The sequence below is a fragment of the Prinia subflava genome, chromosome 1, assembly GCF_021018805.1.
Source record: "Prinia subflava isolate CZ2003 ecotype Zambia chromosome 1, Cam_Psub_1.2, whole genome shotgun sequence".
In the NCBI taxonomy this organism is placed as follows: domain Eukaryota; kingdom Metazoa; phylum Chordata; class Aves; order Passeriformes; family Cisticolidae; genus Prinia; species Prinia subflava.
Window position 1 is genome coordinate 53,220,166 of NC_086247.1, and position 14,705 is coordinate 53,234,870.

Here is a 14,705-nt window from a genome sequence, read left to right on the forward strand (position 1 = left end):
TCCACCAGACCTGCTCCGGGAGCTCCCTGTCTCCTTTGTACTGAGGAGCTGGTGGTGAGGGTTTGTTCGTGAAGACCAGGGGGAACAGTCAGTCCATGGTAATGCAGAACTGCTTTCTCAGGATGTGCCTTTCCAGCACAAACTATTGGGGGAGGTTTAGGTTGGATAGCAGGAAAACGTTCTTTACGTAGAGCGTGGCTGAGCACTGGAACAGGCTCCCAGGAAAATGGCCGCAGCACCAAGCCTGACAGAGTTCGAGAAGCGTTTGGATAACGCTCTCGGGCCCACGCTGTGATTCCTGGGGCTGTTCTGTGCCGGGCTCCGAACCGCACTGGGATGATCCCGGTGAGCCGCTCCCGAGGGCGCTCCTGCGCATGTGCGCTGCGTCTCCTCTGCCATGGGCGCAAGGGGCGGGGCAGTGACGCAACGCGTGACGCGCGCGCCGACCCGGGCCCGCCCGCGCTCGCCGGGCCGGCGCGAGGCTGTCAGTCAGCCGGGCATCGCTGCCGCGCGCCCGCCGCCGCCGCCGCGCGCGCTCCTCCGCGCGCTCCTTCCCGCGGGGCTGTGAGGGACACGGCGCGAGCAGCCATGAAGATCTGGAGCTCGGAGCACGTGTTCGGGTGAGGGGCCGCGCGGGCAGGGCCGGGGGCGCGGACACACCCCGGCGCTTCCCGGGCCGGGCCGGGCCGTGCGGGGCGCGCCGGTCCCGCCGGGTGACGGCGGAAATAGGAATGCTGCGGGCGCGGCCGGAGGAGGAGGAGGAGGGAGGCTGGGAACGGGCCTCGGCGGTGCCGGTCCTGCATCGCCTCGAGGTGCTTCCTGCGCGGCCGGACGCCGCGCCGGGGCTTCTTCTAGCTCGGGAATAGCATTCCAACAGCATGGAGTGGTAGCGCTGGGCTGGGTGTTTAGGAAAAATAACTTTAACACTATAAATAAAAAAAAATCCCAAACTACTCATGTAGCCGATGATATATTCCAAGAGATGTGGACAGAGTGACTGTGTCCCTTAGCTTAGCCTCAGGTACTGCCGCTCTCTGAGGGAGTGTTCTTTCGGTCGGTGCTTTTCCGCATGGAACGTGGTTCTGGCCATCCTGTTGCACCTAAGTGTAAGGAGGAGACAGCAGAGAGAAGGATCAGGAGCTGTATTCCAAGCTGTCCCGGGGAGCTGGCGTGGAGGGCTCGGCAGTGCCGGTGCAGCTCTGGGAATGCCACCGCCGATGATTCCTCTGCTACAGGTGTTTCAAAAGTCGCGAAGCGCGAGGAGCACCAGGGGTGATAGTTCTTAAAATATTTACAAAATATCCCAGACGTACTGCTCTAAATTTCTTTAATGACCTCAACACAACTGAATTCCTTGTGCTGGTGGAGGTTCTCAGTGCTTCACTTTAGCATTGGTCTGGTGTAAGTGAACTGTGCTTTCTAGCAGGAAATATCAGGCAGAGGCTGCTCGAGCATGACACAACTCCCGAGTCTGAGATGAGTATCTGTCACCTAGGGAATGCGAAAGCTATTTTTATTTGACATTTTCTCATCAAGTTCTGTATTAGAACACCCCCATCTTATGGCGTAATGTGTGTGGGTGTAGGTAGTTCATTTGAATGGTTAATAAAATGTTGTTGTGCCTTATCAGATCTCTGACTCAATCCCTTAGGGCCATTTAACAGAATTTTGTCATTTTCAGTTTGTGTATTTTCTGTTGATGGAGGCGTAGAGTCACCAAAGATGGAACAAGGAACAATCCTCCAGCTCTCCTTCTACTGCAGGAATTGAAGGCACTTATTTCTCCCACTTGCACCAGTAAAGCTTTTCTTGTTAGAAAAATAACTTATTTTTCCAACTTTGTTTGTTCATGTAGTGCTGTAGTGTCAGTGCCTTTCTGTACCAGTCTATTTTAAGACTAATATAAAATCCATTTAGGGCCCTAAGTGCAACTCTTAAGTACAAGTTGGCGCCCCTAAGCCTTCTTAAGTTAGATACCAATTGTTGAATTTTTAAACATACCTTTAAAGGCTTTAAGGCTATCATGTCAGGACAGTCAGTTATTCTGAATATAGAAATAATTAGAATAATTTCTCTGTTGGATCGAGTCTGTGGTTTCTGTAGCCTCCTCTGTTTCATAAGGAAATATCTGAAGTATCTCAAGAGCTGTCTGGACAGTCTGGCCTTGAGTAGCAGGACTGCTCCAATCCCAGAAATTTGAGGTTATGAAAATCTGTTCCATAAAAAGTTCTGAGAAGAGTATCCATAAGTGGAATTCATGCTCACAAGCTGCTGGAAGCAGTAGTGTGGGTGCAGACATCAGGCTGTGAGCTGATGAGTTTCTAAAAATCTGTTTATTTTGAACTTCCCGATCATCCTTTTTCAAGTAGAATTTAATTTCACTTTGTTTTTTTTTTTTTTTTTTTTTTTGCTATAGGAGGGAGCAGAAGCTAGTGATTTCCTCATTAGTTTATTTGGTATGCTGAGAATTACAGAAAAATTTATGTTGGAGTGGACTCCTGGAAGTCATGCAGTCTAGCTCTCTTCTCAGCGTAGGGCAAGCCTAAGTGTTAGGTCAAGTTGCTTTCCTGGTGGAGTTCTGGAATGAGCTAAGATTTCCACCATCTCTGTGGGCACCACTTGGGATGTCACTTGTAGCAGTGAGTGACTGTTTGCCCCTTGCCTTCATTTTTCTTAGTCTTGTGTTAATAATTCCTTGCTTCAGTCTGGAGAGAAGAATTTTTTTTCTTCTATTTTTGTGTCAGTGTTCTCTTACTGCCTTTCCAAGCATAAGTGTATTCCAAAGGGATTTCTGGCAGCTATGAAGCTGTACAGCCTGTACCATATTGCACAACATATATCCTGATTTAGTGTCATCTGAATACTTGGGATTCAATGCAAAATACTTACAGATACTCTCACCTCTTCCTTGTACAGACACCCCTGGGACACGGTGATCAAAGCTGCCATGAGGAAGTACCCCAACCCCATGAATCCCTGTGTGGTGGGGGTCGATGTCCTCGACAGGAGCCTGGACAACCAGGGGAGGCTGCACAGCCACCGGCTCCTCAGCACCGAGTGGGGATTGCCCAGCATTGTCAAAGCGGTACATTCCTGCAGCCTGCGTTCTCCACTGAGGGTGTGATCCCTTTGGTGTCATCCTCTGAATCGGAGCTGACTTCCACGGGAAAGCTGAAATTTGTGTGTGTCTGTAAATGCCTTCCAGGCTGGTCTGTGCCATGCTCTGTGGCTGACACAAATTAGGCAGTGAAGTCTCACCACTGATCACAATCCTCTGGTGTCCAGGAATTGCTTTGTATTTATTTGGGGTCAGCGAGAACTTGGCATTTATGTAGTTTAAGGTTCAGTTTGTTTGTTGGATTTTGATAGTTATCACTTTTTCCCCTTCAGATATTAGGAACGAGTAGAACTCTGACTTACATAGAGGAACATTCTGTGGTAGATCCAGTGGAAAAGAAGATGGAGCTTTGCTCAACTAATGTGAGTGGTGGCTTAAGAACTTTCTGGTAATTAGTTCTAGAAGTTGGATGTTTTGTTCTTAACATTTAGATTAGAAATGTATCTGTGTCTTTCATTAGAGGCAACAATTTAAATGTCTTAATCAGTGTATGACTCTTTTTTTTCATCTTGTAATTTAAATACTTCATCATCAAACATTTGTGATCCTGTTTTTAATGGAAGATTATGTCTCTGAATGCATGTAAAATAGTTTGACTTTTAGATGAATGAGTTCTGTCATTTCCAACAAAAGTTTTAATGTGAAATGCCTTTTTTCATAGAATGTAAATGAAACATTGTGCTATATTTTGGTATCCTGGTAACTCGTAACTCTCAGATTTACCATGGGGTTGTTGTAGGAGAGCTTTGTCTCTGTACAAGAGGCCTTGTCCTTCCTGAGTGTTTATTTTCTGTCTAGTCCAGGTAGTGCTATGGGGGTCTGGAAGAGCCTCTCTTAATCGCTGGCCATAAATCAGACTCAACATTCAGAGAAAGCTGTTGGTGCTCTGTCCTGTGAGTGAGAGCTTTCATATAATTAGATCAAGGAGGAGGAGATTAGGAGAAAATGCATCACCCTTTATAGGGCTTTTTATTGACCGTGTTCTGGGTTTTATATTCTGTATACAGTATTTTGACATTAAATTGAGTGCTCTGCTATTGAGTAGTGCTGCTGATAACAGAAAAATGAAAGGTGGGAAGTGAGGATTTCAGCTCTGTTTTTGTTCTTAAGATTACACTCACAAACTTGGTGTCTGTTGACGAGAGACTGGTTTACACACCTCATCCAGAAAACCCGGAAAAGTAAGTAGGGATATTTGTGCACATCTTTGTGTTTGGGAGACAACTCGTTACTCCAGTTCAGCTTAGGTGTTAACCTTTCTTTATTCCCTTACAGGACTGTGCTAACTCAAGAAGCAATTATTACTGTTAAAGGCATTAGCTTGAGCAGTTATCTGGAAAGCTTGATGGCAAACACAATATCTTCTAATGCCAGAAAGGTACATCTTTATTCTGTTTTCTCCCTCTCCCCCCACCCAATCGTTCATTTTTTGAAACAGTAGTTGTCAATGGTGTGTGTTGAATGTTGTATTTAATTTCTCTAGATTTTGTGTGCAGCGTTTTTTACAGAACCTCAGCAAGTTATTTCTAGGAGTTGGTGCTAGTAGAGAATGTAACTTCACTTTCAGCCTTTACAATGTGGATTTATCAGTTAATACCAGCACATTTTCTATGCTGCTTTTGCCAGTTGTTCCAGTTCATATCCATTATTGAGCTGTCTCCTTGCCTTTGGCTGGAAGTGATGCAGTGTAAGCAGAAGCATATTCTCTGGGGAGCTGAGACTGTCCTGGCTCGCCTGGGTAACACTGCACTGGCTGCTCTGTCCTGTGCTTGCTTTTTCTATTTGGCCTGCAGCCGTGGAGCTGCTCCTCAGCACAGGCAGAGCTACCGGAGTGCTGACTCTTGGGCACTTTGTCCTGCTGTTCTTTGGGGAAGAAATGGAATTGCTGGAGAAGCATAGGCCTTGCTGCCTAGCAGCAGGATGAGTGCTCTTAGGAGTTTGAGATTTTGTTCTGCATTGCTGGAGGGGTTCAGCACGGTGGGAATGTGGCCCAGGTAACTCCTGCTCTGCCAGAGATTCTGTGCTCTGGCCATCCCTTCATCCTTGTGAGGGATGCTCCTTGACCAAGCCAGCCTAAGCCAACTAGACCAGAGAGGAGAAAGCCTTCTTTTCCACCCTTCTGTGTGCTCCTAAGGCGAGAGGAAAACATGTTAAAATCAGGGAATGGAGAAGGAGTGATGGGTCATTTCTAGACACTGAAGAGTACCTTTACCTAGCTGGGTCCTCTCTGTTTGTTTGAATTGGAAGGTATTTCAGTTAAATTACAGTTCTGTTCTGATCCGGTTTCCATTTAAAGTCAGTGTGGAGTGTATGTTCTTGAAAGAGAGGAACAAACCCTGGCTCACAACCAAATTTCGGGCTGACCCAAAGGTAGCAAAGCATTGTCTAGTTGGCTGGTGTGCCAGTTCAAGTTAGGCACACTTAAAAATGCTGGCAAAATTTCTCTTGAGGCATCAGTTACATTTGCATGTCTCTTTTGAAATCAGAGAAACTGTAAATATTTCTTGGTACCTGTTGAGGTGTTGCCTGTGAGAGAGCTCAATTTCTTTCAAAGGTTGTTCCGTTCTGCCATTTCCAAGGAGCACACTGGTTTACAAGCTTCTTGCTTCTTGTGCTGTGTGTTTCACTGACAAGTCTGTACAGATTTTGAACTTGGCAGGAATTTGTAATTGCTATTACCAACCCCTTCTTTGCTAACCAGTAACTACTGTGTGACTACTAGCTCTTCTTGTGTGCTGTGCCTCTGTGCCCTGAACACCCCTCTAAAACTTCATGACAGTTACTGAAAAATGTTCTGTTGTTCTGAAGAAATAGGAATTATTGAGACTTTGCTCCGAGGTAGCAATGGCAGGTGATGCATTATTATTTATAACAACAATGAAAAAGTAATTTGCTGTTTGTTGTAAATCTTTTTGTGTCACTCTAGGGGTGGGATGCTATTGAGTGGATAATTCAAAACTCTGAAAGCGCTCTAAGCTAGCAGCTCTCCACACCTGCAGTTTGTACTAACTAGTGGTAATGGCAGCATTCTTCTTCTTGGTACAGCATTTCAGCGTTCTAGCGAATACGTGCATGGACTGTTGTGGCTGGATTTCATGCATTGCCCTGCATGTCTGTTTTACACACCTGCATACAGGAATGGCAGAGCTGTTCAGTGCACTGCAGCTGTAGAGGGTGAGCGTAGCCCCGGGCCAGGCTGGATCCATCCAGCTTGTCCCAGCCAAGGAGCTGCACCATGTCTTGTGCCACACAGTCTTGCTTGTGGCTTGAAGCCTGCGGACAACAAGGGGTGTGAAGGAGTCCCTCCACCGAGTGTTTGATCTGGTCCTAGTTTCTGTGATTTCAGGATATAAAGCTAGCACCTAAAGAAATTAATAAATTGGCTAGTGAGTAGAACTGGCTTTATAAAAATGAAACTGGACTGTGTTCTTAAGATATAAAATTGATTCCTTAAAACGGATTGCCTAACAGGGGTAATTGTATTTGAATACAATAGTGTAGCAGAATTGTATTTGCTTTTCTTCTGCCTGAGGAATAGTGTTGCCCTTCTGAGGAAATCTGTGCAAAGCTTGAAGCTGTCAGGATGCCAGACTGTTGCTGCTTTTCATTGGTCTTATAGTTAAATTCATTTTGGTAGTGACATGTCCCTGCAGTTATATAACTATGAAGAAATCTGAGTTCAGGGTTGAGAGAACTGAGTGTATTTGCCTCTGTGAGACCTCTGGGCAGATTGTTTTCCTTCCACTAGTCAGTGTAGCTTGTCCCTGTCATTCCTGTATTGGCTTCTGCTTCAACCAGTAAGATTTCTTAAAAAGAAAGAAATCCATTCTGCTGCTTCTCCTAGTTAAGAAAGTTGGGCTTTTGACACTGCTTACTCTGAGATCTGTGTATGCCGTGAGTGTTTGCTTTTACTTTGCATTCCACTAAGCTTTTATGGCTGTTTTTCTGGAAAACATCAACTACAAAGGCTCAGCACTTATCAGTCACTTAAGCTCTACCAAGGATCTTCATATGCAGTGCTTGTTGTGCCAGCCACGTCATGCTGCTGACACCTGCAATAATGAATAACATAACGTGCATGCCTGGGGATGAATGTGCTTGCATAATGACTGACTGCAGAACTTGTACATTATGAGACTTTATAGACAGTCCTCTGTCAGATTTTTTCTAATAACTGGGTAGTTTTTGTGGCACTTGGAGGCTTTGCATCTGGTTGAGATTTCTAACTTCATTTCCTGTGCAAAATGTTCCTGAAGTCTTCCTTGCCCAAATCATGAGTTTATTCTTAGCTGCAAAATATGGCATATAGTGTATGCAAGTCTAAGGAGATAGAGACAGACCTATGTACTCTCAAAAACCAGAGGAAATATCTTGGTGCTCCCGTTGAATGTCATGGATGTTTTTAATGAATTTATCTCATCAACAAAGATATCAAGTAAAACACAATGATGTGATTGTTTCAAGTCAGGGCCTGAAAAGAATCTCAGTGTTTTTCTACTGTGTGTTTTCTATGGCAAGGGTATTTGACCTTCTGACCAGTCTTCTTTAAGCAGTATAACAAATGTAACATCCAAGCTGTTGCTGCCTCAGTTCCGTGTGCCTGTGTCACCTCAGAGAGGATATTTAAACTTGACTTTTAAATGTCCAAATGCCTCCTTACTGAAAGATGATTCCCCCTCCTTGCCCCCCACTTTTTCCTGACCGAGCACTCATCTCAGTTAATTCACGGCTGGTTACAACTTGTTGCTGTGCAGTAGCTTGCCCATGTCTGGGTGCTTTTATTTGTGCTTTGCTGGCGTTCCCAGGACTTGCACATCCTGTGGAGAAGGTGGAAGTTACTCCCTGCTGAAGAACAGTCACTTTGGTGCTCAAATGGAAGGAGCTCAGAAGTTAAATCATTCCTTCTAAGGTCTTTTTTACAGGTCTGCAACCTGTACTTAAAGTGGACAATTTCAATCATGCTTTCTTGAAGATTATTAGTATCTTTTAAAGGCATCTTTTAATTAACCTAAACATCCTAGTTCTTGAGGTAATATGGGGTGAAGCTGAATCTCCCTTTCTGAGCCTTGACCAAGAGCTGAACACTTTATTGTGATACCTGGGTGACTTTTCTCAGTTTAAGGACTGCCTGCCAGTGCAGAAGTAGCAATTACTGTTTCTTCTGTGAGTGACTGGAATATGGAAAACCCAAAGAGAAACCGAGTCAGCCTTCACTGACCTTAGTGAGAGTCTTGAGATAACTGTGCTCCTCCTATTCACAGTAAAACTGTGTTTCTTTTAATAGGTTAACACTTTCTGGATCTGGGCTTTTCATATTATTCCAGACTAATGTTTCTAGCCTGGCAAAAAAAATCCTTGAGGAGTGTATGAACTTTCTTCTGACATTCTTTTTTCCTTAGGTTTTCAAAGCTGCTTATGCAGATTCTTGTTCTTGCTTAGTAGCCTACAAAGGACAACAGCTGGTTCTGGACACTGTGAGGTTCCTGTGCACTTTATCACCTTCAATGAATACAACAAAATTAGCACATCACAGTTTGGAACAGAACTTGGATGGCTCTCCTGAACATTTATGACTTTTTGGGCTCAAACCTCTATCTCCAGAATTCTAAACAGGGCCAGAGCCATGTGGCTCACAGTTAATGCTCTCCACTGTTTGTATTTCTTATTCTTAGTAGCGTGATAGAGGTGAAGTTTTTTGACTTCAAGTGAAAAGGGCCAGGTGTTCTCCTGATCTTATCCCATCTGCTTGCTTTGACAAAAGCTGCTGTTCTGAACTTGTAGAGTTCTAAAATCTTGACTTCTGTTTAGTTGAAATGTTTCTCTTTATTTTCTTGACTTCATTGTGGCTGCATCTTGTGGTCATTGAGGTGCCGGTGCTGCAGAGTCTTCTTCAGGTGAAAGGCTTTTGCCAGGCTTGTTGCCCTGGCTCCTCCAGCTCTTACTGAAGCACTGGGTATCAGTTCTGAGCATGAGGCATTCCTGTACCTTGATATAAAATGTGCGACTCCGGTCTCTCAATTAGCCTGATTTATCTGCTGCAAAGTTGCCGTGTACAAGTGCAGAATTCAGGGTGAGTCCACTTCTGAACTCTTGATAGATACCAGATCACTTAGCTGCTACTTCAAAGAGCACTTGGAAGACTTGCTTTGTCCTGGATCTTCTCAAAACCTCTCTATATAACTTGGCTAATGAAACTGAGAACAGTGCCTGGATTTGGCCATAAATTTGCTGATATTCTTTGGGTGGTGGGAGCCGCTAACAGCAAAACCAGCAATTCTCTTAGGTAAGGAGACTTGACTGCTGAATTAGGCCTTCTGCCTCGGTGTGCTACTGGGAGCTCACACCAGCATTGCATTTGCTTCTGGCTTAGGGGTGAAGCAAATGCCTTTGCAGTGAAGTTTCCATAAGAAGATGCCAAGAAATTATGAATATAATCTGGTATGAAACTATGCAGGGCATGGCATTGATTTTAAAACAAATTTCATGTCTGACAGAGGAAGACCTATAGAAATGTGAGCGGTGGTGGTGTGTCTGTTGTGATCCTAAATTCGGTGTTTTCCTGGCAGGGTCGGGATGCCCTGGAGTGGGTGATCAGCAAACTGAACACAGAACTAGAAGAGCTGAAGTCCACGCACGAGGGGATCAAACCAGCCATGGCAGCAGCGTCCGCGGAAAAGTAAAGCCAGATATTTGGGTTCACCAAATAAAACCCAGCCACTGACAGAAAAGTCTTATTCTGCAGACTGCTCTGTAGAGCTCCCTCCCGAGGCTGACCTGCAGAGGTTTTGCCCATCTGTAAGAATACTGGATCAGCAGAAAAGTAACCTCATCCGTCGTCTCCACAGCAGCGCTTGTTGCCTACTGAAGATTAAACTGACCTCCTGCAGATGCTCCTTTCATTTGAACGATTTATGTTTAACACTGGAAACAAAACATTTAGCACATCTAAAATGGCCTAAACGTGCCTTTTCAAACAAAGGTGGAGGGCATGTTATATTTACACCATCTCAAACTGAAAAGCTTGGAAAAAAAGCATGTGTGGGATTAAGGGTTTTCCGTGTGAGCTGTTGCTCTGTGAAGGGCTGATAGGTCCTAAAGCACCGAATTTTGTCTGGTTTGTAATCTGATAATGTCTTAAGGCCAGTTAACGGGAACTACATGAGTCAGAACATGATACTGTACAATTTGATATTTATCTAAAGGATCATCTTGAAAGGCTACATCTTGTGTGGAACTAACTCTTCGTAAGTTGTTTAAATGTGCTGCCTGAACATGACACACGGATACCTTACCTCTTAGATGTTTGTATCCAAACAAAGATAAAGTTTCTGTTGATGTTAATAGCCTAAAATAGTCTTTCTGGTGGGGAGAAGGGTATAATTTATTTTCTTATTTATTAATTTGTCCTAGTTCCTCCCTCCCTATGAGGAGAGGGGTAGTGATTACTGGAAGGTGCTGGAAAATACTTATTTATCTCAAAGAAGCTTATTTGTAGGCTACTGGAATGAAGAGACTGTGCTATTCCAGTGGTCCTTGCTCTTCATATCATGTCTTAACTAAGGGAGAAATTGATGCAATAACCAGAAGAGCTGAAATGAGAAATGAGCAGAAAATTTTAAATCCAAATGAGGTTTCATGAAGAGAAACTTTTAGTTCCCTAAATGGAGAAAACAAGAGTACAAGAACCACAAATGGACTCTCCTTTCTAAATGGTTTCTGTTAACTACTGACTACCAGTGTAACTAAACCTTTTCAACTCTTTTCCATGTGGGTGCAAAATTATTTTAAAATCCTTTGAAATGCTTCTCGTGATCTGGAAAAATAACTCCAATAACTGCAGAAACTTTCCTATTAAATATGCATAAATATATATTGGTAATGACTCCAGCCTTGTCTGATGTTTACAGAATTGTCATGTTTGATCCAGATGTAGTGTATGTTTCTCAGACAGAACCCTCTGTTAGGACATTTTAACTTATTTTTTGGTGTGCACACAAAGTCAAATAAATGTTGCAAGGATGTTTACTTGTTCAAGTGGCAAGCATGTGCTCAGGAAGCTGTTAAAGAGCATGAGTAACTTCTAAAAAAATAGAAGAGTAAAATGTTGGTCACTGTTCTGATCTGATAATTTTAAAGTGTTTGTGGCTTAAGGGAATTTTCAGGATTCATATTCTGGTTAGTTTGAAAGTGAACTTTGAGTGTAACTGAATTACATGACCTAATGAATAAACTTACTTTAAAAAATACATATTAGTTGAAAGCAATTAAATGAATAGCAAATATTTACATTGCTCTTTTTTGTGGACCTAAAGCCCTTCCTATTTTGGAACTTAGAGCTTAAAGCAGCCCATGTCTGGAAGATAAGATGGATGGCTTTGGTGTGGGTCAGTTGTCCCTTTTTCAGGAGTGATGCCACTTCCTGGGTGAGGAACACTGCAGATGTTCTAGCTCCTGGTGTTGTTCTGCTAGGCGAGGGAGTGCAGCTATGGCAGAGCTCTGCACAGAAAGAGGGAAAAGTTGGTGGTGTGTGTACATTTGGAAACCTGTGCTGCAGCATTTCCATACACGCCTGCTGGATGGGATGAATCCATGACTGTCAGCAGGGGTAGAAAATCCCTGCGTTGGGGATTCTCGATCTTCCTGTGGCTGCTCCTTTTGCCTACAAAGGACCTTGCAGTGGGTCACACTGGAACCAGGTAGGCTCCAGTGTTTCTCAGATGAAGTGGTTCCTAATTTCGCGTAAGATTACCTGGGCAGTTTTCACCCTGCTCTCTGTCCTTGTTGCTGGCATATGGGGCTTCCATCCTTCTCCCTTGGGCGTGGTCAGACCGATGGGATCTCCAGCTGTCTGTGCTGTGCATAACACTGTGTTTGAAGCATCCCAATTCCCATTCCAGTTCTTAGACTGTTATAGACTGGGTTGGCCCTTGAGGCAAAAACCCCTGCCTTTGGGATTGTTTATTTCCATTGCTCCCTAGGGAAATTCCTCCATCTTTTCTTCTTTCTTTACTGGAAATGGCTAAAAAATATTTCTGAAGTTGGTTTTATGTCACATGCAGTGACTGAGGTGTCTCAAAACCAGAAAGCTGCATGTGAGGGAAAGTGTTGGGCTGCTTGTGGGAGCAGCAGAGCGCAGCTTTTTGGATTGGAGCAGGAGGAAAAGGATACATAGGAGGAAAAGAACATGTAAAGCAGAAATTGTGTCAAGTCAGCTCTGATTTACTTGGAGGGATCTTTAAGTGCTGAGGGCCAAGCAGAAGAAAGCTCAGTGCTTGTAACTGTGTTGATTAATAGGTAGCAAATGCCATCTTGGATAAGAATTCTGCACTTTGAGAGTTGAAAGGGGAACTGAAGTTGCGTTTTGTGAGTTGTGAGAGAGGTTATTTGCAGTAGTTGTTTAAGCTGCAGTTTGGTGTTTCTCAGCTGCCAGGTTGCAGTTCAAGGGAAATGGGGTTTGGGGTGCGATGTAGGGAGGTGGTTGGATTTTAAGAATTTGGTGCCAGCACCAGGTCTCCACACTGGATAGAAGTGTGGCTGCTCTCGCCGTCCCTACAGCTGCGTCACACACGCCTGCTGTGGAAAGAAGGAGCTGGGAAGAGCTGGCTCCTGACTGCAGGGGAAGCAGTGAGGGAAGACTGCAGTGGTTCCCAGAGCGTGGCAAACTGGGCACGTTGGTTCTTGGCCCTGAAGGATTTTAAGATGTTGAAGATCCCAGACTCGAAGTAGACTGGCTTCTGGTTGATGTGGAGTTTTTGTGCTGGTGCAGGCTCATGTTAGTGATAAAAGGTATTAACTTAAAACAGTGTAGTCAAATGGTCTGGTGTGTAACTAACTGGGTTTCTTTAGACCATCCTTTCTTTCTCTTAATTTGGCCTTGTGCCAGTGTGAGTCTTCCATGCTTCCCATGCTTCTTATTTCTTTTCCTCCATCAGGTCAGCAGGCACAGTGGAAGAAGGGTTATATTTGCTCTGACAACAGGGAATCCTAGTGAAAGCTCCTGTATTCTTGAAACTTCTGCTTAAAGTAAGCAAAGGCATTGAGCTGCAGCAGGTGGTGTCAGGAGCTGCTGCAGAGCCCAAACTGGGCACTGATGTATTGACAATGTAATAACCTAGCAGCGAGTGAATGACCAGCCATGTTCCTTGATGAGACACTTCTCATTCAATCCTCAGGTGGAGCAGTGGTGGGGAGGCAACACCATTCTTGTTGCACCTCCCTAGACTGAGGGCTGTGAAGGCCAGGGCTGGAAAGTGTCCATGTACCCTGTGGTGCTATGCAAAATAAATGTCATGTGCAGTTTAAAAAGACAATTCTGGGTGTGACTGGGGTAATACCTAACACGCTGTTGGTTTTCTGAGAAAGCTGCAGAAAAATAATTTCCATTAGTCTGTGCTAGGTAGGCAGCAGGCCCCAGTGCCAGTCTCCCTGGCGTTTGCTGTAAGCCACAGACTGCTCAAAAGCTCTGCAGGGGTCCTCTGGGGCTGGACTGGTAACTCCATTTGAGACTGGCAGTAGCTTCATTTTGCATTAGAACAGAAAAGACTCATCTAAAGTCACTAGCCTTGACTTATTGTAAATAAGACCTTATTTATCTAATAAACTACCTTCTTACCCCATCAACACTACTTGCTGTCAGAATCATGCAGGTTAGGGGCCTTTTAATCACATCTCCAGGGAGCAGGTCATGCTTTCACTATGGATTTGTTCAGTGAGAAGGCATTTCTGTGAAACACAGGTCCTGTCCTTTTAATTCTTCCACAACTGAGGTGATTGAGGTATGATTCTCATTTTACTGGAAGGCACCTGCAAGTGAAATGATCAGTACGGGCTGCTAATGTGGGGTCCTGCTGGTACAATACCTTCTCTTTTACTTTGCTATTATTTTGTTTCTGACCTTGCAGATCAGCAGGAGCCAAGGTTCAGGGCTCTGCCTGGCCAAACAAATGTGGAATAGGGCCTTGCCAGCTGTGCTCTGTAAGAAATGGGGCCTGTGGCCTTCAGAGTTCCCTCAAAAAAGCAAGAGCAATGCAGTAATTTTAAAGAGCTTTTTATTAGTAACGCATAAACAAGAAAATGCATTTCAGTACCACATCACATGGGAACAAGCAGAAGACAATTCTGTTGCCTTTTGCTGGTAGAGCTGATGCCCCTGGTGCCCCTGAAGACGCGCAGATGGTACATGCACAGTGACAGCACACAAGCAGGGGGAGCTCGAAGGGGAAGGGTTTGTGCTTTAGGCCTGTTCATGTCCAAAAAGTGCACCTCCTGTTTGGGATTTTTTTTTCCTTTATTAAAGAAGGGAGTTAAGGAGATGGAACCAGCTTTAACAGAAACATAGCTCAAACCCCCTTCTCATTATCTTCATTTCGCTTTTGATTCACACAAACTAGTGTAACCACCAGCCCTTCAATAGGAACATGCCCACCTTGAATGTCTCAGCTGAAGCTGGGCCTTGGGCTCTGTCTATCCTGAAAGCTGGGCCATGAGAGTGCTGCTTCTCTATGGATCTGTGCCAGCTGAACTGGCGCTTATTCCCACCAAACTTGGGAAGCCCACCTCCTGCAGAACTAACATCAACTCATGCCCA

The 14,705-nt window shown here is 44.5% G+C and overlaps 1 protein-coding gene across 1 annotated transcript; it reads left to right on the forward strand.

Moving 5' to 3' along the window:
* The first annotated feature begins 430 nt into the window (after window positions 1-430).
* Window positions 431-11,364, forward strand: PRELID3A (PRELI domain containing 3A). The gene is made up of 6 exons (XM_063396890.1): window positions 431-620; window positions 2,917-3,085; window positions 3,391-3,480; window positions 4,229-4,299; window positions 4,394-4,496; window positions 9,685-11,364. The coding sequence occupies exons 1-6, from the start codon at window positions 589-591 to the stop codon at window positions 9,796-9,798; spliced, it is 579 nt and encodes a 192-aa protein (XP_063252960.1). The 5' UTR covers window positions 431-588; the 3' UTR covers window positions 9,799-11,364.
* Window positions 11,365-14,705: the final 3,341 nt, after the last annotated feature.

What these genes read in the sequence shown, in the direction of transcription:
- PRELID3A (XM_063396890.1), top strand. Translation starts at nt 589, where the DNA reads ATGAAGATCTGGAGCTCGGAGCACGTGTTCGG. An exon ending in CATCCAGAAAACCCGGAAAA is followed by an intron (nt 4,300 to 4,393) that starts GTAAGTAGGGAT and finishes ATTCCCTTACAG; the next exon opens with GACTGTGCTAACTCAAGAAG. An exon ending in TATCTTCTAATGCCAGAAAG is followed by an intron (nt 4,497 to 9,684) that starts GTACATCTTTAT and finishes TTTTCCTGGCAG; the next exon opens with GGTCGGGATGCCCTGGAGTG.